Source organism: Gadus macrocephalus, chromosome 13 (assembly GCF_031168955.1).
Source record: "Gadus macrocephalus chromosome 13, ASM3116895v1".
Classification (NCBI taxonomy): Eukaryota; Metazoa; Chordata; class Actinopteri; order Gadiformes; family Gadidae; genus Gadus; species Gadus macrocephalus.
In genome coordinates, this window is record NC_082394.1 from 14565847 (window position 1) to 14589850 (window position 24004).

A 24004-nucleotide genomic window follows, 5' to 3' on the forward strand; every position below is an offset into this window, starting at 1 on the left:
TTAACAAGTCCTACCAAAATGTGATAAGGCCAAGGAAGAAAGTTTTGTGTGTGTGTGTGTGTGTGTGTGTGTGTGTGTGTGTGTGTGTGTTGTGTGTTGTGTGTTGTGTGTTGTGTGTTGTGTGTGTGTGTGTGTCCCTCGCTACTCCCTCTGGCCTCTTAGTGTTCTTTCCTGTGGAACAACAATCAAGGGCTTTTAGTGCAGAGGCTCAGTGAATAATTCAGGCCTGATAATATTTGCTGCGGTTTGCAGAAACAAAGCCTGTCCAGTGAACATAAATGGATTCCTTCCATGTGATCTAACAGGATGATGGGTGGATGATGCTGAGGATGATGATGATGATGATGATGATGATGATGCTGATGATGATGCTGAGGATGATGATGTTACTGGTGGAGCACGAGGCCCAGGCAGTGAGAGGATGGAGTTGGGGCGGGGGGAATGTGGAGGAAGAGATGCACTTCTTACTCAGTAATTAGTTTAGGCGCTTTCTCGTAAGACACTCCCAGTTTGGGTGGACCCGTGTGCTTGCTACACCGTGTGTCTATAAGAGCAGACGGGCAACCCCCCGCAATCTCTCATGAGCCGACCCCCCAGAAAACGGGTGAGTTGGAGGAAAGATTGACGCCTGTCACTGCATCGGGAGTGTCTGTGTGCGTGTGTGTCTGTGTGTGTGTTTGCTCGTATATGCCTCGCCGGACAAGCCGGTGAGGCATTTGACCAACCAAGGAGTATGTGTTGGTGAATGTATGTGTTTGTGGTCTGCAGCTCATGCATGCTACCTTGCCTGGACTCTATTTTTCTCTTTGCGTTCTTGCTCTGTGGGGGGGGGGGGAGTTTTTTTGCTGCATAGGATTGCAACAAGAAGGAACAGAGACTTCGTTGGAGAAACATGATTCTTCGCTCATTATTGGCTCTTGACGTTGGGATACCGAATAATCACGTGAATCTTTGGTTCTGATCTTTTTCGTGGGCAAATTTCACTTTTTGCCTTTTTTATTGTAAAGAGAACAGCTTCACAATCTTGTTGAAACGTATTGCGTGTATAAGTTAGGGTGGGATTTACTTTTTTGGCCATCAGATGTTGGTCAAGAGATTCCATTCGGTCTTTTAAAGAACCAGGCCGGTGGGTTATGTCACCTCAACACCAGTCAAAGCGGTACTTGGTCTGAAATTTGTGCCGCTTATTCATCCATTGGGGACATCTTCTTGCCATCTTTACATCCTGTTTCTAACCAAATATTTTTTTCTAATGGGATGTTGGAAACACCATGAAAACATTGATGATCAACCAGATGGGTGACAATAGGTGCTGGATTAAAAAATATAAAGCTGGATTTATTACTTTTAATGCGAGATAAGCGGCACAAAGAAATAGATTGATTTCACGGTGAGTGGCCACACCTTCCCCCATAATCATTCATCAGCTATTTGCTATATAGCATTTTCATTTTCTGTGGCTAAAATCTTTTGAAAATTGGACAGAGTTTTGGTTTGGTTTTTATTTATTTCTGCAGGGAGTGCCTTTTCAGAAAATATTTAAATCGAAAACAAAATCCTTTTGGATATCTAGTAGCACTAGTGCAGTGGCGCCACCTATTGGTACTATAAGAAAAGAAAATTCAAGGTGGAATTTCTCTACATCGCTATGTCGGATCAGATGGCAGAAACCTGTAATGTAAGGAATAACCCATTTTGAGCCAATAGCTTGGCTTGGTAAGATGCAGACAGGTTTTAAACTATTATCTTCATAACTTTAGCACATCTTCAGGATGGCTATTTGTTAGTTGCCATTCCATTTATTCACATAAACTGATCTGTTGAGACTTTGCCGGAACCCACAATGAATTAAGTCGCCAATATACGGCGGGCCTCCCCTTATGTTGGGTGCATGCTTGCACTTGAATGCCCCCTCCTCTCCACTCTCACTGTCCCCCTGCAGATGTAGTCCGCATGTGCCTCCACTTTGGTCTTGCTCCTTAATCACCAGCCAGTGACCTGAATGCCGCCCATCAGCGTGTACCTGCTGCCATTGTGTGTCTGTCAGGGGTGGGTGGTGCCGGCCTGTGCTGGGCTCCTCTGATTACAGGATGCATGGCTGTGCGTGCTGCACTGAGCAGGAGAGCTCTCCTTTTTTTCCCTCATTATGGGGGCAGGTGCTATTTAAGGAGGTGTCCGTAGCCAGCCGGCATCTCGCTCCGTCCGCGGCCCCACTTTTCTTTGGCTCCGCTCCTCACATCCGCGGCGGCGGCGGCGAGCGGGCGTTGTGCTCAGGAGCAGGGAGCGGGGAGCGGGGGGGAGATGTTTGCGGGCGGGTACGCCGGGGGTCCCCGGGGGCCCCCCGGCCGGCGCAAGTCCAGTCACTGTGTGCCCGAAAACCTGCAGATCCCCAAACCGGCCGGGCCGGGCGGCGGTTTACCAAGGAGCGTCAGCAGCGGCAGCAGCGGCAAGATGCTGTCTATGTCGTACAGCGAGAGCATCCGTAGCGGGATTAACCGCTACCACTCGGACCAGGGGCTCAACCTGCCGCGGCCCGCCGACCAGGCGGAGCTGCAGCGGCTCCGGGAGCAGCGGGTGGCCGCTCAGATCAAGAACATGGAAGACTTCCTGAAGATGAACGGCCTGGCGCTGGAGGAGTGTGTCTCCTACCAGACAGGCATGAAGTACAGGTAAGAGGAAGGGCAAGGGGGCTCGACCTCTCGGGGGCTGGGGCGCGGGACGGGAGGCGTCGGTCAGGCTGTAGCATGGAGATGGAGCGCTATAGGGGGCACGTTACCTCTGGGGCACAGTGCAGGTGTCTGTGGGGCGGGGGGGGGATGTCTGGTGGGGTTGGCTGGGTGACAACTCTCTTATAGTTGTTGGTTGTGGTTCTTTTTGGTGTGTAATCTTTATTTATGGTTGTCTATACTCGATGAGTGGATTACTTATTAGGAAACTGGTGGTTGACTTTTGTGTTTAGCACCAATTTAAAAGAGATCCTCTGTCAGTGGACACCCGCCATGTCCGGAGGCCAAATGCTCCCACATCAAGGTGCTGGCTCTAGTTTTATTTTCATCAAGTAGGTCAGCCTCGGTTGAGGTGGGAAGGACGGACTGTTCCATAAGGATTTACTTGGCCCCTTAAAAACTCTCTCAAACTTTCCTCATTTCCCCCTTCATGTATCGCTCAGGTATTGTCTGTATCGGGTCGCTGGTCGTGATTTGCTTATAGATGAGTTTAATAGACAATGTATTACACAGTGCTCTTATTTTATTTGAATGAACGTGAAATACACCACACTGTTTATCTATGAATGCGTTCCAGGCCGCCTCAGTACTGGTAATATGCTGTAATATGCTGGCCAGTCTTTCAGCCAAGTGACTCGCAGAGCCCAGATGGGGCTGCTGCTGTGGTGGCTGTCCCAGAAATGGAAAGTAATCAGCCCAGAGCTCTGCCTGGCTGCTGTTGTTTTGGTCAGACTGGGGGCAGTGAGCAGCACACAGCTTGGCTGATGTTACCAGGCCTAGGTATGTTCCAAGGGTTACTGGTCGTTGTCTACAGATATTGTTACATAGCGCCTCTTTTGCTCCCCCCCGCGTTCTTTACAGTCAGTGGCCCATGACTATATGATGGTTTTATGATCTACAACAACAGCGTCAGGTTTCACCTTCAAGTGTGCCTCTTGCTCAAGTACCTTATGCTAGCTTTATTCCTTGTTTGAAAATCCCACTTACGCTTAGCCTTTCCATTTTTCCTCATTTGATTTCACAAGCACACACGTTTTCAAAAGTATACGCTTATCTGCTGAAATGTGCCCTTCTCTGTACCATGATCAGCCCTGGGGCAGTGATGAGGGCTGCAACCGGGGCAGGAGGTACACACACCTCTGACCCGTATCTCATCATTATTTTAGGCTCGTGGTCATTAGGAGAATGGAGCATTAATACAGAGTCGCCTTAACCCATGATTACAACATCCTCGCCACTTGTTCATGGACGCCTGGATCCAGATAAGAAATGATGGTGTAACTATGCCTTGTCTGTAGATTCATTCGGCCTTATGTTTCTATGTTGTCTTTGTGTGTGCCGGTGACTGTTTGGTCGGACTCCTCAACCCAACAATCATTCACCATGGCTTCCTCACAGAGCTGCCTACACACAGCTTCAAACACACTGAATAAGACACACTTTTTCCGTACACACAGTCACAGACACGCACGCACGCACACACACACACACACACACACACACACAGAGACACACACACACACACACACACACACACACACACACACACACACACACACACACACACACACACACTCACACTCACACTCACACTCACACACACACACACACTCACACTCACACTCACACTCACATAGAAATACACACACAGACTCGCACCTTGGAGAAAAGTACTCAATGGGATTAAAGAAGATATTGGTTTACACCTGGCCAAGCAGGGGATCCGTTGACTCCTAGTTAACCTAACCTTATGTACTTAAGAATAACCTGATCTGGGCTTGTATCAGTGGCTGCAAAATAGTGATGAAATGTCACGAAACAATTGTTAAGAAACCAGGATAGCCAATGAGAATATTCCAATACTACTTAATCTCCACTATCTTTAATTCACCATTCTTTTATTTTGTTGCAGTTATTACAGGGAAAGTTAAGAAAATCATATTTTTAAAGGAAGCCATCGTTAAACCTTGCAGCTGTGCGTTTGGATGCAGCCTATCTATTGAAGGAAATTCATAACCTTAACCTAGCTTTCATCTAGCCTGTACCTTTAAATAGCCTGGACACATCTGAAGTCAAGCCATTCACTAGTTTGCGTCACACCGTAGCACAGCCAGGTAGAGTGAGCATAACGCTGTTATGATCCTACTCACTTGGAGGGCTCAATCTCACACAATGCAACTTTATTTTGTTATTTTGATTCCTATTGCTTTGGGTCATACAATTTTGATGCATTGTTAAACTTCCAAAATATTGTAATTGATAATAATAAGCCTATTTAAAGCATGCTTAAAGGAGCTATGTCAGAAATAAATATGGCAATGAAATAAATCCTGCAGTAAATAAATAAGGAAAACAGTATATTAATCCATGTAAATATAAATGAGTTGATATAGTTAAATAAATGAATAGGTTTGTATTTTTACAAGGATGCTTTTAAATTGACTTAAATTGATAATAAACCCTATTATTCCACATTTGTTTATTTCAGGGGACTTTTATTTCCTAGTACCACATATATTTCCCAGCTCTTTAATACAGAGTTACCCCTTTCAGCAACCCCAATGGAACCTTGCTTCTGAAGAAATAGGTTTGGTATTCAACGGTGAGGCACAAAATAACTTTTGATCCGGTTTGAATTGTGCCATGAATTACACACATCGAGTTTGACAATATAAATATCATATTGCAATGGCATACTGCAAAAAGTATGCAATTGCAATATAAGCTCTGTTTTAAGACAAACTGAGATTCTACAAGCTCTTTTCAAATGACATCCACGTGTGTAATTCATGGCAAAATACAAAGGGATCAAAAAACAATCGATCTCTCACTGTCGAGTAACGTACATATCTGTCCAAAATAAGGGGATTTTAGGGGAAGTCCGAGCCGACTTCAGCTATGATCTACCCCCCTCTCCCCGACTGAGTAGGCAGACCTTCTGGGGAGGGCAAGGAGCATTACCCCCGCCTACTACACCCACACCCATTCATGTGCATATAAAATATGGAAACATAAAGAGCTTGGAAGTAAATGTAATTTAGGAAATGAAAGTCCTCTGAAATAAATAGAAGTACCGGTAGTCCTTTTGAATAACATCCTTTTTTACATAATGTGAATATAATTTTATATTTTTTATCAAACTATATTGACTCATTCATTTGTAAAATAAAAATAAAAATGGGCTTATTTCAACATTGGATGTTAAAATCAACTTTCATCATCATTGAAAGTTGATCGACAGTTGTAAAGAAATCTGTCAATTTCAACTTTTTACCACTAGATGGTGGCAACGGTATGTCTTTGTAAACATTGCGCTATGGCCTTTGTATTTGAGTCAGTTTGTCTTCCTTTGCTCAGTTGATGGAAAGTAATTCCTAAGGAACATCATAGCATAACTTACAAATAACTAACAATACCGGCACCAGACCTGATCCCACTTGTACATTCTGAAAAAGTTGTTGATAGTCATAATTACTATCCATGCATATAATTAAAAATGGAATAATTTTATAACGATCTAACAGAAATACAAGCGACTACCTAATTCAGAAAGCAGTAAGCAGCACATTTTTGGTAATCCTACTTGACACCATGACAGAAATTAGTAAAAAATAATAATAATTGTCATCAATGCATTTTCTGTCTATTCATCGATTGTTTTGGCCCTCGCTCAGCTTCTCACGTTCCAGTCTCCTGACTCCGTTTCACTTCTTCACTTCAGCCACTAAGTGGCAGTCGTGATGAATGAATGAGAGCTTGCAGCCTTTGCTAGGCAAGGGTTTTTCATGTTCCCCCTTACAGTAGAGGGACAATGAAGGCCTGGGCTTTTCTTCCCCAGCGATGACCTCTTTCTTTCCTTGTTTCAACCGTGTCTGCATGGCCAGGCTTGACAGGCTGTCAGAACACACTAGTCAGGAACACAGCGTGGGCACAACAGGGTGAGAATTGCCATGGGACTCGCAGTTCAATTCCCTCTCTATCATTGTGGGATGGCTCTTTTTCAAGAACACAGTCAAATTCTAGTTGGATTGTTTGTTACTCAAGGTTTTCCCTGTAAAAATTACGTGATTATTCCCAGCTGCATTTCAGGATTTGGATGATTTCATTATACACTTATCTAAGACTTATCTTTTTCTCAGGGTTCAGAGAGTGTTGATGTTAAGGCACAAATTCATAAAAAAAATAGGACTGCAATCCGGTCCAATTGCAACGCATGTAGACCATTCAATTCAGAAACTCAATTGCATTTCAATGAAATCATACAATTCAGAGGTTATGTATTCCCAAATGCAGTGCCTATGCTTCACAAAGGCTTTATATATGCTTCTGGTGGATGCTCGCAGATACAGAGAACCATTCATCTTCCTTTATTTGAACACTGCTCATCTCATGTCAAGTGTCCCTCCCTATCGCTAACCTCAGTGGGCGGAAGACCCTGTCAGCACAGATACACTAAGGCAAGTCACTGAGATGGATCTCTAAATCCCTCCTGTGTCCTGAAACAGCACATAAAGGTGTATGGGGGATAAGTGAGTAATGTCACTGAGGGGTCAAGGACAAGCCGGTAAATCATCCAGCAGTCATTCAATACAACACACATGTTTATCATTTGGTTTTTAAGTTGGGGCTACAGTGAGGATTTTTTCCATGAAATCGTGATTGCCATTATTTTGCACAATACTGTGATATCAATTTGATTTCATAATTATTTTAAATGCATTAATGGGAGGGGAGGCTCTTTATTTTGATTAGTTGTTCGCTCATATTTTAAATGTGTTTCAAATTGAAGAGGGCAATTTGTTTGCAACTAGGAGGGGAACTTATTGCATTCTCTGAAATGCAAGATAGAAATTGTAAGGAAGTACTTTCACTGAAAGGTTACAGAGCAGCAGAGTTTCTGAATATCAGTTTTGTATGGTCTCATAGCTTCAGAGCATTGTTAAGATTTGCTCTTTGGACCGAAGTGCCTTGCATAATGCTAGCCAAGGGCGAAATGTATGAAGGTTTTTTATATTTTTTGTTAATCTAGTTCAGTTGGTATGGTATTATAAGCCTGTGTGTGTGTGTGTGTGTGTGTGTGTGTGTGTGTGTGTGTGTGTGTGTGTGTGTGTGTGTGTGTGTGTGTGTGTGTGTGTGTGTGTGTGTGTGTGTGTGTGTGTGTGTGTGTGTGTGTGTGTGTGTGTGTGTGTCTTCAGGGCTAGTCCTTTGTATTGTATGAATAGCGAGCAGCTGAGCAGTGACAGGAGGTGGTGAGTGCTCTGGCCAGCATTTTAGTTTAAGGTTAGTGCTGTTGTCACTTTGGATCGCTGTGAAGTCATGATTTCCAGCCCTCTGCCAAGATTACCCAAATATACGTTTAATACGCACATTTGATGCAACCCACTGTTTAGGAATCTTTTTTTTTTCGTTGTTTTCGTCTTGTATGCACCCCAGTAGTGACCTGATAGTGTCAGCAGTGAACGGATGCACACTTAAGGGTATCGATTTTTTTTAAAAATAACAATTATCTAAGTTCCCAGAGAAACCTAGGAGATGCTGCATCTGCATTTGTACGTTTTAAGCCGGTGTGGGTGGCAACCCTTAGGCTCTCTGGTTAAATGTCAGTGTGGCGACTTGTGATCCAAAGCTTTAATTACATTCCCTGTTGGTCCTACCTCAGACTTTGAGAGTCATAAAAAACGTAATGCAGGAGGAAGTTAATCATGTAAATAACCTATTCTATCAAAAGAGGGGAGCCAGCATGATAAACAACACAAAACAATACTTAAAAGATTACTTTAACTTCTACTGAATGGAGTTTTAGCCGCACTTTTGTCTGACGTTTTGCATGTCCTGGATCTAATAGTCGTGAAGACTAGGCTTCATAATTATCTGCTCTACTTTAGTCTACTCCTTTCCAAGGTTTCCATTCAAACTGGTACGATCAATCTGACTGCCATACTTCCCCTTCCCAAGTAATCTAATGTAGGGGGGGATGTTTGTGCCTCGAGGCGGGACCACCTGGTTGGGAGAGAAAGTGGCCCCCCCGCTGAGACCGCCGTAAATGTTGAGGTCAGTGATTTAGCAGGCGCTGCCAGTAACCGAATAGCCACCGTAGGGCACTTAACCAGCACCTAGCTGGGCATGTGAGAGACTGCCCCAGTTCTTTTTTATACATTCCAGAGGTATATCTGACATAACACACACACACACACACACACACACACACACACACACACACACACACACACACACACACACACACACACACACACACACACACACACACACACACACACAGGCGATGAAAGGTCACTCATCGCCACCAAACAGCCAGCTGTTTGGTGGCCAAGATCTGACCCTGTGTACTTTAATCTGTGTGTCAACACGTTGCGAGTATTTTTGAAGGGCCACCCATTCCACTGTCCACAGCATGATGGCTAGTTTGACTCAAAGGATTTCTGGTCGGGGGCCTAAGCCTGCTGCTTAGCGTTTGATTTAGTGTTTACATAAACCTTAGGTATGAATTGTTGGACTCCATCTTAATCCTCCTCCTTACACTGGCGGCGGTGGAGTTAATTTAGACCAACAATGTCAGCTGTGCAGGAAGAGACTGCAGCATCATCACATCATCTCCCCCACCTCAGCCCTCACTTGCTTCACATTACCTAGTATTTAATGCATACACACAGGAATAGGATTTCAGCTAGTTCGGCCTATTCCACTTCATCTCGCCGTGGTACACAAAGGCTGAGGCAGAAAAATCGGTGCCCAACATCTGCTGTTTTGCAGTGGTCAGCATCTAACAGTGCATTCAATCGCTTGCACACGCAAATACAATCTTCATCCCCCATGTGTGTTCCTGTACCGCTCTGCAATGTCGAAGCGTGTACTCTTCCTTCCATTGGGTTTCTGCTTTATAAAGGGTCCCCTTTTGTTCATGCCCAGATCCACATCAAAGGGCTGTGCCAGTGGTTGCATAAGAACCCAGGGTTTCCTGTCTGTCAGGGGGGGGGGGGGGGGCTCGGGGCAGCACTAATGACTGCAGGACATCTCTGTAATAATGGTCACTGGAGAATTTAAAAGCTACTTATCACAGATGGGATTCCTTTCATGGGCCACTCAGTCTCTCCATCTCCTGTTTTCTCTAAAGAATTCTGTCAAAATATGCCATTAGTTAGCATTGAACCTCCAGGTTGTTGAAAAAGTGTGTGGGTCGTAGTCAAACATTGTCAAACCGAGGTCACGACCGCTCGAGCTCAAAAGCGTTTTAGGCAGGAACAAGCACATTAGATTTTTTTACAGAGAAATACCTCGTTTCACAACTTTCTACATTTTGGTCAAAAATAACTCAGACTTGTTCAACCAACGTTTTGATACAGCAAAACATCATTTTCATCAGAAAGATATTTTTGGGGTTCACTAACCCGTAAAAGTTAAGTGGAGCATCTATTTCACACTATCCTGCTTTCATAGTGAGTCACATACTCAGTTCAGTGATTAGCCAGGTGTTTGAATGCTGTAATGCACATGGAGTTGAAACCATGTGAAATTGACTCCTTCACATGGTGATGTTGGACAGCAAAGTGGCATCACCACATTTGATAGTCATATCGGGCTACACTTCGTCCACTGTCTCAAATGTTAACTCGTAAAAAAAAGGTTCATTGGTGGCGCTTTAACTCTGTTCTCACGAATTACATTACATTTTAACTAAAAGGCATAACTTATGTTTCTGACAGATGTTATTGACAGACATTGCCCCACCCAACAGTTGGTGTTCTGTAACCCTCATCAGTTGACATGTTTTCACATGTCAACCCCACCCTGCGTGTTCCAACACCCGTCTGACCCCTCTCTGTTGTCATACCGCTTCGCCCTGTATCTACAGCAGCTGCTCAGGGCTGGCATCCGTCTTTCTCTGATGCTCAAATCCCCTCTAATGCTGTTCAATTAGACCCTCCATCAGTGTGAAACATAAGTCCTCGCCCGGACAGCTGGCCAAGGGAATCAAGAGTCAGGGCTGTGGCTGCGTCTCTTTTCGTTCCAGTCCTTACTGCCATAACAAACATTGGCCCCCAGAACGTCACATGGCCTGGGATGGAGTCCTCTGACTGCACGCCCACTTCAGCGCCGAGAAGGGGAGTCGGAGAGAGGGAGAGAACTGAAGCCTCATCTTTAAATTCATATCCAGAAGTGGGGTCTTTTCAATCCAGCTTTGAGCACTATTTTTTAAAGCTTATTCAACATATTTTATGCCCAGGCTTCAAAGATGTCCATCTTTCCTCCAATTTAGTTCCGGCACAGCAGATCTAGATCTGCTTGCTGATCTAGCTTGGACATACCTGGTTTATCGCTGTGTAACAACACTGAACTGCAGCTTATGTGCCATCTTCTTACCATTATATCTGGTGAGAAGGGCACAATAGAAAGATCTGGCCTCAAGCACATTTTCCCATCCCCAAAGGAGCCACTGTGATTCTTATGGCAGTAAATCTCAATTGTGAGAGTATATTTATTATTTTTTTTAACAATTCTTAAGGCTAGTGGGACGGCCATTCTAATACAGCCTTGCTGTGCGCCATTGATGCAGAACTCCAAGGTCTATTTTTAGAGTGCAGAAGGTTGAGATTGTGTTGGGGTGAAGGAACATCGCTCATGAAGGCATGAGTTGTTTCTCATTCTTTCTGTTCTTTGCCATTGCCTCCGCTTGCGGTGCTCCGGTGAGTCTGGGACTACAGGCAGGTCAACAGAGGTTTCCTGAAGGTTTTGGGCAAGGTCGGTTGTCTTTGCTCAAACTCAAGCAGAGGTACCCCATGGGGCTTCATTACAGCGAGGCGTTATCGATCGGCCAAGCTCCCTCGAAGCCCTGGACAATAACCAAGCAAGGTCGATAGTTAGTCTAATCGTGTGTGTTTTTGCGACTCTAGTCCAGCTGTATTATCGGTTACAGCTGCATCTCAACTCTAGTCGATTGGACAGAGATGTTTTTCAATGGAAACATTTAAAGTCTGAAGATGTGGCTAGTGTTTTTCGCATTGGATTTGCACAGCCAGTATTCTCAACCTTGTGTCTCTAGTATGGTGTCCACCACATATTCTTAAAATAATGCAAAGAGCCCAGCCTGTGTACATGTGCTCTTGTGCTGGCCATTGAATCGTGCTGTGGTCGTGATCAGTGAAATATGCGTGCCGTTGTGCATCTCTGTTCCTCGGTGCTCCTCTTCCTCCCCCGCACACACTGAGTGAAGTGCAGCATCCAATCAGAGCCCTGCTCCTCGCTCACCACACGGCTTGAGTGTCCAAGTGAAGGAGGATTAGAGCTGAGCAGTTCAGTATATTTGGGATAAGCGCAAATCAGGCACTCAATCACAAAAAGTAGGTGGCGATTGCTGCAGAGGCAAAGGCTGCATCAGAGGAAAGGAAAATCGATGGCTGTATGTTTTGATTAATTTGCAAATCTTATCCACACCGGTCATGGATGGAGCCCACTCTACCCTCTTAACAGAGATGGCCTGAAAATACAATTGTTTGGGGGGGGGGATAAAAGCTTCTCTTTCTATCTCTCAACCTGTTTTATACCAATCAGGCTTTGGTGTATTCCTGTTAGAGCCACTGCATGCCTGGCCATCAGTTAGCATTTAAACAGTGACACTCTGAGAAATGATGTGGAACATCAAAGTATTTAGCTTGACTGTACACTGCAGGATACTGTGTCACTACCTTCCACACACTGCTTATTTTAGCTCAGCATCACATAAGCCCTCTTACTTTGGTAGAGTTTCATTTTTGCTTCTGAGAACTGAACAAACGCTACATTGTTCACCTTAGAGCACGAGCCAGGTTTGGCAGGATAGCACCCTGTCAGTGGGTGTAATATTTACCAACATGATGAATGGGCTAGATTTGTCACACAAAAGAAAAACGCATAACATGCTCAACAATTTGCCTTTAGTCAATTGGCCCTTAGACTTGACTGATGTGGGCTATTAAACCATGATTACAATGTCGGATATGGTTCATAGGATTGTGAAATGATGACAAATTTGATGTATCTTTGGCTGGATTTGTATGGCATCCTCTTTTAGATCAGTATGTGTGGGTGTGATGAGTACAAGCTTTGGTGCAGGAGCTTGTGTTTTTGCAAATTAAGGCCAGAGTGAAAGTGTGTTTGTCCACTGAAAATCCTGAAAAATGCACTTCAAGAAAAGTGTGACTCCCATAAATATCGACATTGTTCCAAAATGTCATTGTGTGTTGCATGCACTTTGTCAACTTGTCAATTGAAATAGATACAGTATATTAGTTCAGTTTTATCTCACACAAATACTGATAAAAAACTGTCGGTCAAATCAAAGTTATCAGATCAGGGTGCCACAAAAGCTCCATACTGAGTTGCATTACAACCATCCACATCACACTTTATCAAACGCACTTATGGCTATACTTCAGCTTCCTGTTTTGTTAAGGAGAATTCAATATGGTTGGAGAATTTTCCCCATTCCCCGTTTAAAAGTCTGCATGCATTGGACTTATCTTAGAGTTTGGCTTTTGGTCAGGGGAAAAAATGCAACCTTTACTTTTTCCATTTCTTCAGGTAATGAGGTCATTGTGTGTAGTTTAAGGGGTAAGTTGTTTTGACAAAATGGCACAAACGGCAATATGTTTTATAAACAGACCTATTGATTTGTTTCTGTGATGGATCACTAGTTCGCAGGATGATGCATGTTGGTATTGATCTCCAGCAGTTTCACAGCTGTTAATACAGACACGTAGATATTCCCGCTCAGATGGAAGTCAGCCACAGACGGCTTAGATGTCAAACACTGGCAGGAGATCGGTCATCGCCCGGGTGTTATAGATTTGATAACTCATGACGCTGTAAACTCAAAGATGGACTGAAACGGCAGGAATGTGTCCATGAACGTAGGTAACGACCATGCATCTTATTAATTCTCGACGTAAAAGCGGTGTTTCTGAGGAGGATGGAGGAGGGTGGACAGCAAACTCCAAGCCCCCTCGTCTGTGGGGGGGGGGGGGGGGGGGGGGGGGAGTGGGGGTCAGGTAAGTGGGCCGGTGTGTATTACAGGCCTGATACTCCATCCCAGAGCCCCTGTCACCAGCCGCCCCGCCTGCTTATCAAGAACCTGCCCCCCCCACCTCACCACGCCAGTGTGCCCAGGACCGGGGCACCGGGGGTCGTGTTCCCTACAGCGATTGCTGCAAAGGCAGAAAGGAGCGTGGCTGTGTGTTTACACGTGTGCTTGTGTGTCCTGGTGGGGAGGGGGGCGTTCCACTTGGCTGCCTTTGTCGTTCTGAGGATGGAATAAAGCGATACACTAGGTGGATGGACTGGCACCCGGCCCCCCTGTCAGCTCCCACCCAATCAATCCCGAAGTGAACCACAGGATGGGATCCAAGGCCCACTCGCCGCACCCCTGTCAAGCCGAGGCTGAGCGGGGATGACAGGGAACCCCATGGCTTGCGTAATATAATGTTGATGGATGGGTACCGGGGTTTTTAGCTGCCAGGCTAAAGGGTAGTGGTAGCGAGCTCTTAGTGCCGAGTTTCTGTGCGATCGCTACCTATGGCCATCCACTCTCCTCACCCTTCTCTATGTATTCCAGTTGACCTTTGGTATGCACAATAGCATCTGGGGTAACACCTGCCACCAGCCAATGACGGAAAGGTTAGACCGTTTGACTGGTAACATTTTTATATTTTCTTTTGGATGTAATGCACATTCATCCCCATACACAAAACATGACAGTATAAAACCTCATAAAAAATAAAGAAATCCTCTGCAGTAATATTGCTGTTCTGCGTACAATCATCGTACCTGCCCCGCCCTACTCTAATTCTTGTTTCTATTTAAGTCTATGAAAGGCAAAAGGTCATCCATCTAAGAATAGTGCTGTCCGTTAGCAGCGGCTGTAGGACTCCTTTGATAGAGTCTGCTTTTTCAACCGCCCTACTCCACGTCTCTGCTGAGACGGCATCTCGTTTAATTATCTCCCCGCAACCCGAGCTGGGCCCCACCGATAAGCCTGTGTATTGTATTACTGGGAGCGTCTCCTCCGCTTCTCCCTGCAATCTTCAGCGCCAGCGTTGCATTGCGTCCAATTAAGATGAATTGGCAGGGTTTTCATCAGAGGTTCAGCTCAGGCCTTTTACATATGAGCATACCTTTGACTATTTATTTACCTGGATGTACAGCTGTCGTTCACCTGATTAGTTGCTAATCACTGTATAGGCAAATTATTATCAGTAGATGCCCGAGGCTTCATCCAAACCGTTTTAAGGTTATTCATGATGAGGCATATATAATAATAATAAAATGCATGCACTTAACCCAACAGGCAGAAAATAATGTGGCACCAATGTCTTTTCTGTAAGGGGGAGATGGTTCCCCTCGCTTTGGCACACCTTGCTACAGGTACAGTTACACAATGAATTTTTAATCGTCAGTTGAACTGTCCCATGCAGAGCCCCCATATTCTGTGGCCAGAAACGAGTATGCAGTCACGGTCTTTCAGGCTTTTGTTTGAGACTCCGATGATTATTAAGCTGTTTTGCCAGACAGACTCAGACAATGCGAGCCTTCAAACCGCGAGGAAACGTGCAGGGAATTGAATGGACCAAACCAATTCTGATGGTCAATTAGAGTGAGATTAGAGCCGTGCTCAACACAACGGATCTATTGCTCTGTGTGTGTGTGTGTGTGTTGGGGGTGGGTCGGTGGGCGGGGTCACTCTTTCTAGCATCTCCACATATCCCTCCCACCACATTCCCCCCCCCCCCCCCCACACACACACTGTTCACTCTCTGCATGGGCGCAGCGTGGCTCTTTTGTGCTTAGTGTGAGCCATGGTCATGTAACTTTAATCCAGGCACAACCATCGGACTGGGAGGTCTCTACGATGCCGAGACCTCCCTATCTCTCTCTCTCTCTCTCTCTCACTCGTTCTCGCTCGCTCTCTCGCTCACACGCTCTCTCTCGCTCTCTCGCTCACTCGCTCTCTCACGCTCTCTCGCTTTCTTGCTCTCTCGCGTTCTCTCTAGCTCTCTCTCTCTCCCCCTCTCTTCCTCTCCCTCTTACTCTCCATCCCTCTTTTCCGCTCTCTCTCTCTCTCTCTCTCTCTCTCTCTCTCTCTCTCTCTCTCTCTCTCTCTCTCTACTGAAAAACTTGAGCATTAAGCAGCTGGCGAAGCAGACCGGCCGAATGGGATGAAAATGTCGCTGAACTGTGCGGCTACACCACTTTCGATTCACCTCTGTGTCTTTTTGTATGGATTTCTTGCGCCGCCACACCTAGATCTTGGCACTGAGAGGTGTTAACTTAGCACTGAGCTCAGCTTAAGAGGAAATTGCGGGTCCTTAGTGACAAGCCTCTGATTGAGATGAGATAGCGTGGCTTGGACATACGGATAAAGAAAACTGCCAGCAAGCGGGGGAAATCCCACCCGCCTCCCTTCCTCTTAATTTGTGTTGGGGAGATGTCCTCTTCTTTTATGGTGTGCTGAAACTGTTTTTTATTTGACTGAGACTGAGGGCTGCGGTGCTTATTCATGGCATTCGCTGAGCTGTGCGACACCAAAGCAAGGCTGCTATAGCGTTGTGCTTGGAAGCAGATTGTCATTCACCTGATCAGCGGTCTTTCACTGCCCGATATATCTCTCTCTCTCTCTCTCTCTCTCTCTCTCTCTCTCTCTCTCTCTCTCTCTCTCTCTCCCCCTCTCTCTCCCTCTCTCTCTCTCTCTCTCTCTCTCTCTCTCTCTCTCTCTCTCTCTCTCTCTCTCTCTCTCTCTCCTCTCTCTCTCTCTCTCTCTCTCTCTCTCTCTCCCCCTCTCTCTCTCTCTTCCTCTCTCTCTCTCTCTCTCTCTCTCTCTCTCGCTCCCCCCCCCCCCCCCCCCCCCCGCCCCTCTCCTACCTTGCCTCTCTCTCCCGGATGTTGTGACATTCAATACGTCGGCTATGCAGTGATTCCGTCCATAGTCTGCACAGGAGAGGCTGGCGGTAGCTGCCTCTTGTGCTCACAGACGCTCCTCCCTCTCTGTATCTCCTAGAGGATTGCACCTCCTTCAGCCTTTCAAAACTTCTGGCAGTCCGTGGCATCGCCCCGCCGCAGCGTTGTGGGGAGTCTTGAGCTGGACTACTGAATCGGGGCGGCCGTCTTGGCCAGCAGCAGGGATGCAGGTGTCGCTGGTGTGCACGGACCACCGCGGTGGGGTGAGCCGCACCACGGAGGACGTCTGAACCGACAGAATGCCAACAGTCCCAACACGGCACCCGGAGCAAGTTCCGAGCGGTCGCCATGGTGGCTCGCAGCCTGGGCCAGCTCTCGGTCCAGAGTGTGCCCTCCTCCAGCGAGCAGAGCATCCGCACTGGCATGAAGTATAGGTAGGGGCTCTGCACCGCGTCTGCTGCACCTTAACATGGAAAGATCGACACTCAGATCTACTCCTAATTCGATGAGCAAGTCTGGCAGTGGGACAGGATGATGATTATAAAAGGACAGAAGGAGAATGCAGAGATGACGTTTGTTATGTCGGTAATATTGATTAGTATCGCTTATGTTGAATTGCCTTCCAAAATAACCAATGCAAATCTTTGCATATTAAATATCTTCAGGAAGCTATTGATCTTAAGAATAGCAACCCTAATATTCTATCCAACATTGCACAGATAAAATTGAATACCGCCGTTACAATTATGTATTTAAACACCCTTTTATCATGAGAGCATTTTTATATGCCTATTTTTACGTAAGTCGTAGTTGGAAAAACTATTGATTGAGCCTGTTTAGTGCTGCGTTCACTGAAACACTTTTTTTATATAAATTGTTTATTTTGTTTACAGTCCAGAAACTATCTTCGATATTAAATGATTTGTTTTATCTGTTCGACATAACAGGAATAGAATACTTACATTATGCAATAAGTCAAACAGTTCATTATAATATAGTTGAGTCATCATGAGTATGGGCAAGCCTTGTAGGCTATGTCAAATAAATAGAAAATCGAATATAGACATGCATTTGCTGGCATATTTAATGAGAATTGAAAACATTGAAGGATAAAACATGCAACGTATGGGTCCTGGTGTGTCGGAGACGGAGTGTGAGAGAGAGAGAGGGGGCTAAGCTCAGCGCTAATGTGGGCACTGCTCACGAAGGAGTAGGCTGTGGTAATCTGTGCTCTTGTCACTGTGTATCTACACACCATGCCTCTCGAAGTGAAAGCCTGCCAGGGCCATGGCGGACTATTGCATTTCTAATTTCAGAATTTGCCCACATTTTTAGGGAACGAGCTTTTGCTCACTGGTCATGAGTTGATGGAAAATGAGAGTGGGTTTTATTTTAGGTAGTGATGCAGAATAAAGCAGGCAGAAACACCTGGTGTCCATGCACAGTGAAATAACCCACACGTGACTTGTTTGGACCAAAAGCTGTTTCTCTATTCTACCTGGAAAAACCTTGACATATTCACACTTTTGATTCACAGAGGGGGAGGTTAATCGCTGCTTATTTATTTCAGCCTCATTTATATGGAGAATTTTTCAATTCCCTGCATGGCAGCCCTGAGCTTCTGTCAAGGCTGACAGAGTAAGCCTACGGACAAAGGTGCCGCTTTTTTATCGCCAACCTTCCCTTCAAATTTAAGGCCACAGCGAACTGACCTTGTTTTCAAGGTATGGAGGGAGTGCTGCAACTTGCGTTACCTCCAGTCCTTATCTTTTGAGCGACGGTGGGCTTGCGCAACAAGCCCACCGTGATTGGTTAGAATCGGGGACTTCTGTAGTAAAGCCTGCACCTCCAAGGACTGATCAAGAGACTTCAGTCAGAGCTGAATTAATGTTGCTTGCAAAAAAACAACAACACTTATGTAAAGCAGTCTCGCTCGCTGTTGCTGAAGGCAGACTATCTGCAACAAAAGGTGAACAAGGGTACAGGGGGACTTGATCCTGAAAGACCCATGGTGTTTAAAAGTCCTGCGTCAACTATGCCTGTGCTGACCTCACCTACCCCATGGCAAGGTCTCTCAGGTGGCCAGCTTATTTACTTAGTCTAATTTAATGCAAATGTAGATAATGGAGGCTGCGATGTCCCATGCTGTATTCGTTGGGTGTATTTAAAACAAAAGTTAACAACAGTTGAGGGTGTGAGGGCCCTTTGCTCAGGGCAATACACGACACGGAAGAGTTTTAAGCCGTGAGTTTCCAGTGGCATGCGTTGGCTTGTCCTTGTCCTTGGGCTCTGCTGCTCTCTGTATCTTTTTACTGCAGCGGCCGTGTGAATACGAGGAGCTGACTGGCCTCCCTGGCAGAGCTCTCCGTTAACCGGCCTTGGCTCTGACTGTCAGGATGATTGTTGATGGCTGGGAGGACTGCATGGGACAACTGTTAGTCGTGAAGCCGCTCCTTAATCACAGCCACGGCGAGTGGCCACTGGCAGGCCTGGGAGAGCAGATGGCTTCCTCATCCCATCGCTGGATGTAAACTTAAGCCACGCGATGTTGTATCACCAAAACGGGTAGATCAGGCAACACCAATTATGATAATTAGGAGGTTTTTTTGTGCCGTAATTGCTTCACCTGGCAGCCTGCCATCCTGTCCATATTTACACGGGCCGCACACACAGGAGTCTTTGAGCGGGTTATGCATATTATCCAACGTGTACTCGAGGATTGATAGCACTTTGCCGGGAATTACTTTGCATGTTTTAATGCGATTTATTTTCTTCTTTTGGCCATGTAGTTAATGTAACTTCAGAAGCTAAAAATACCACCATACCACATAAAATATGGTGGCCGTGCAATGGGTGGTAGCGAGTGGGCTCCAGTGTGAGATTTAGGGCGTCGTTAGTGTGGGCGTGTGCTTGGAGACTTGCAACGTTTGGGTGTTTAGTGAAGCATCTCGTCAATGCCTGGGCCTGGCCCCCTCCTACATGCATGAATCGTACAGTGGATCAGCACCGGAGGATGAGCAGAATAGATGAAGCAGTGTAGTAAGCCTCTGAAATACCAACGCTGAAGGAACTTACTGCGGCACCACCAAACAATAGCCCTAAAGTGTCCACGGTGGCCAGATAGAGATGCATTGAACAATTTATATTCACCAGCTGTTTGCTCCGGGCATGTAGGAAGGAATTGTCTTACTGAGAAGAAATGTATTGGTGTATGCGTGTGTCGGTGTGTTCATTAAACCTCGTGGCCCTGTATGGTACTCCATACGGGCGTTTGTGTACAATTGAGAGACGGCTGTGTTGAGATGAGGGAAAGTGAGGCAGCTGTCTTTTCCTTGCCTGACTGAAGAGTTTAATTAGAAGCGGTTGGTTTTGTTTGCTGCACTACTCTGATTCCGCTCAGCATCGTTCTTATTTAAAACACAGTAGAAATGGCCTAGATGTTTTAATTGCAATGTACTGCCAGGAATAGGCATTTTGCCCTATCTCTCTGTGGTCCATTATTATTGCCGCACAGCGTGTGCTGTTTTCAGGGTTTGCAGTGATTAATCCCATTATACAGAAATGTGTTATTTAAATGCTTTGTATTGGGTAAATTGATCTGTCAAAGGATGCTTAGGAAGGAGCATTCCAAGTCCATTGTTTTAAAACACATTTCTTAATCCATTGACGTATTTGCTAAAGAACGTCAGAATGTGTTTGAATTGTACACGTGATTTAAGCCCCTACATGAATTTTCATTTAATATTTTCTGATCACATTATACAAAGTAACAATCTTACCATTGAAACCTGAGTGATGATATTGAATAGACATCTTCTGGACCAAACATTGCATAACAAATGCTCTATCACTCTAGGGTGGTGTTGCTGTTGCTCTTGTCAGGTCTGAATAGATACAAGCATACTTATTACTGATACAGGTACTGATGCTATTGCTTTTTCTATCACAATGTCCCCAATCACAATCCGATGTAAAGCTGACCCCAGCTTCCCTGCATCGTCTTGGATGTAATAAGAAACATAAGCCACAGCTCACTACACAAGACAATGCACCCCACTCACTCTCACAGCTCTAGTCTGTGTGTCTACTCGTGGCAGGTTGATAGGAGTAGGACGGGGGTTTTACATAGAGGCAACATTGTCATCTCCCAACCAGCCATCTTGATTGGAGCCGCGCGTTTGATATCCTTCATCAAGGCTGATCTTCCTTGTGATTGCTTGTGGATTGAATGCCACCACCTTCGACCCATTTGTGCATGCCCTCTCATCTTAAGAGTTACAATTGCTCTGATTTCTGATTTTTGTCCACTGCTTGTCACTGTGTCCCGTATCAATTGATGCATCTTGTTTCCATAGTGAGTGAAAGCTGGAGGCTTTTTATGTAAATTTACACCAGCGATCGTGTGATAAAACTGAACTACTCTCAGTGTGCAGCATCCAGCATGTTATCATCATTTGGTGTTATACAGACTTTGCTCAACAAAAGATTATATAAGAACCCCAAACGCACAGATTATATGATGGGTAGATTATGAGTATATTTTCCTACCCTGCCCAAGGTAGGCACTATGAGAAAACATGCTTATGAAAAGCTAGAGCAACACAGCCATCAGTCACGGAAAATGTATCGGAAATCCCCGCATAGATCAAATGTCCTACAAATGGCTAGAACATCATTGAAAATGTTGCCGTTATGCTGCAAAACCTAGTTTATGTTTTTGTGGGCTAAATCTCATTAAGTTAAAGTTGCATAGTCATCTGTCAAAGGTAATGAGCCCGTTTGCATTGCATCTTTACCGTGCATTCTTCGCGCAAGCTACCTCGCCCGAGGAACCCAAGTATAATATTCGCTCGGTTTTGGTGTGAACGCACCTTTAGGAGATACTCGTTTTTTAATAATATCTGGCATGTGATGAAATAATACTTTATATAACTGAACAAATTTTGTAAACTTTCGTTGTAATCTGAATTTTGCAGGCGGTAGGGTGTACTGTCAGGCCTGGCTGTCACGCCCTCCCCCCCCCCCCCCATAAGGAATCATTCTGTTAAATCCAGATATATACCGTTCTGGAAAAATATAGGACACAATGTGGTCTGTGTGTCCTTTATACCTTATAATACTGACTAACACAGAAGTTAAATCAAACTGACTGCTTCATAACTTGAGTGTGTCAGATAGGGTAAGGGGAATTAGCCTTTCCTCAATATGCCAAATGAATAGATTTTTTTAAGGAGTAAAGCAAACTGCCATGTGTCAGGGTGTTTGCATTACGGGTATCGCAGTAACTTTGGATAATAATCTTTTGTTATATTTAAGCTCTGTATACTTTTTTCACAAAGAGGTTCTGCTATGTCAAATCGAACTACATTACCATTCATGAGGAGAATGCTGCAATCAAAGAAAATGTGTCATTTGTTTTATGTTGCCATAGGGCAAACCAAAGCCCAGATTGAGTCCCGCTCCTGTGGTAGGGACGAATAGGAAGGAGAATAGAAAGTAATCAGCTTTTCTGTGTAAATGATATAAAACATTAAGATACCTGGTATGAAAAAGGACGTTATACATTGTTGGATGCATAATTTGCAGTTGGTATATTGCAACAAATTTCCTTTGCCTACATAGATTTTTCCATGATATTTAAAAATTCGGGTCAAACATGTTTGTTATCGGGTAAATATATCGGCATGGGAAAGATAAACAACAAGCTTGGGTAGAGGTGTTGCTGCGCTGTCTCCACAGAGACAACGCAGCGATATGATCATGAGCAGTTCTGAAGATAAAGTGAAATCCACGAGCTGCTGATCATGTGAGAGACGGTGATGCAGTCGTATTAAACAAAGACGTTGAAAAATGGTGCGATCTACGAGAGAGATGCAGAGGAACTGTCCTTACAAGGCTTTTGTCGGGATAAAAAAACAAGTGGTCAGCAAAATAAAGAATATGTTGGTGTTTTTGCACTTGTAAATAGTTAATCGCGTTTGTAGCCTACACACTTATTCTTGCATGCGGGTGTCTTCATTCATAAAAAATTTAAACATTCGGGAGTTTGCAAATTATTCTAAAGAGGTCTAGACTCCGTGCGCAGCCCCGCCTTCTCCAGTGAACCAAGAAAGCTGTGATGAATCTGGGATTTTTGATCAAAAACTCAACTTCACTATTGCACCAACGTGAACCTACTCGTGGACCGCTTGCCACCATGTTTATTGTTTAATGGGGTAGAAGGGTCGCATGGGGACTATACGTCATCCAGCTCAGGTTGCGTAGCCGTGCGTGTGCGCGTGTCGGCTCATTAGCATCTGTACCGTGGCCTGAGCACACCAATCGGTGTGCTCAGGCCACGGAATTGAACTGTACTTGAGTACGGTTGGCGTGCTCACACTAGCCAAATGGAACCCTGATATCTATAATTGTGTATATATATATATATATATATATATATATATTCACGTTGGGTCAAGGCATGACTTTTACCATAGTTTATACTATGGTATATAAACTATACATTTTCAGTGGGTTCAGAGAATCTCTTCCTCTGTTCATCCTCTATGCTCTGTTTAGGCACAGACTAATTATAAGTCCATATCATTGTATCACTCTCTTCCCGTCCTCCCTATAGTACATTTGATCGTGTCATATCAAACCAAAATGGTAATTGGAAAGCAGCGGCCTGCACCAGCAGCCTCAGAGTTATGTTGTGTTGTTGTAGTCTGAGCCGTCTTTGAGGTTGTATTAATAGTTCTGCTCGGTGAGCATGTCCCTCCAAACGGATTCCACCTCACATCTGTGACCTCGTCTGTCATTCATCGTCTTTAGGCATAGCCCCCCCCCCCCCACCTCCCTCAATCCTACTCTCACTTAAGCTTCCGTCCATATTTTCATACTTTCCATGCCCTCTTCTCTCACTGCCTGCTAGGACCCGGGCTCCCTGCGCATAGTTCAATTGGTCCAGGCATGCGTGGCCTGCATGGTATTTCATTATTGCATTTGTAGCGTTGGTCGGCTGTGTTGGGTTTTGATGCTTCAGTTGCAATGGAAAGATTCTGCTGCTCTTTAACTGCAATGGAATTGATATTGGCTTGAGATTGACTAAATCAGTAATTGGATTTATTCTGGAGTCGGCCTTTACAGCTTTCTAGGGGGGTGGGGGTAATTGGTTGAAACCCTGGAGCAGTACAACGTGTCATTATAAATCAAGTTATATGTGCGTCCTTCATTTTAAAGGCGCACAGAGTGGAATTTGAAGCGTTCATCGTGCGGTGTATAATACGACGTGTTACCAAGTCAACCAGGAGGCTGGCCCCGAAAGAAAAGGCAGGAGAAATGTGATTTGATCA

General features: G+C 45.0%; 1 protein-coding gene across 5 annotated transcripts in view; it reads left to right on the forward strand.

The window, feature by feature from the left end:
* Positions 1–24004, forward strand: part of kcnab2a (potassium voltage-gated channel subfamily A regulatory beta subunit 2a) — a 75710-nt gene that overhangs the window by 35134 nt on the left and 16572 nt on the right. Inside the window, exons 1-2 of one of the 5 annotated variants that reach the window (XM_060070032.1) lie at positions 342–604; positions 2386–2669. The exons of 3 other annotated variants lie outside the window; for them this stretch is intronic. In XM_060070032.1, the coding sequence (XP_059926015.1) occupies positions 581–604; positions 2386–2669 (308 nt within the window). In that variant the 5' untranslated portion in view covers positions 342–580. Of the gene's footprint in view, positions 1–341; positions 605–2286; positions 2670–24004 lie in introns of those variants that run through there. One more of the 5 variants, XM_060070031.1, reaches the window with a different exon arrangement.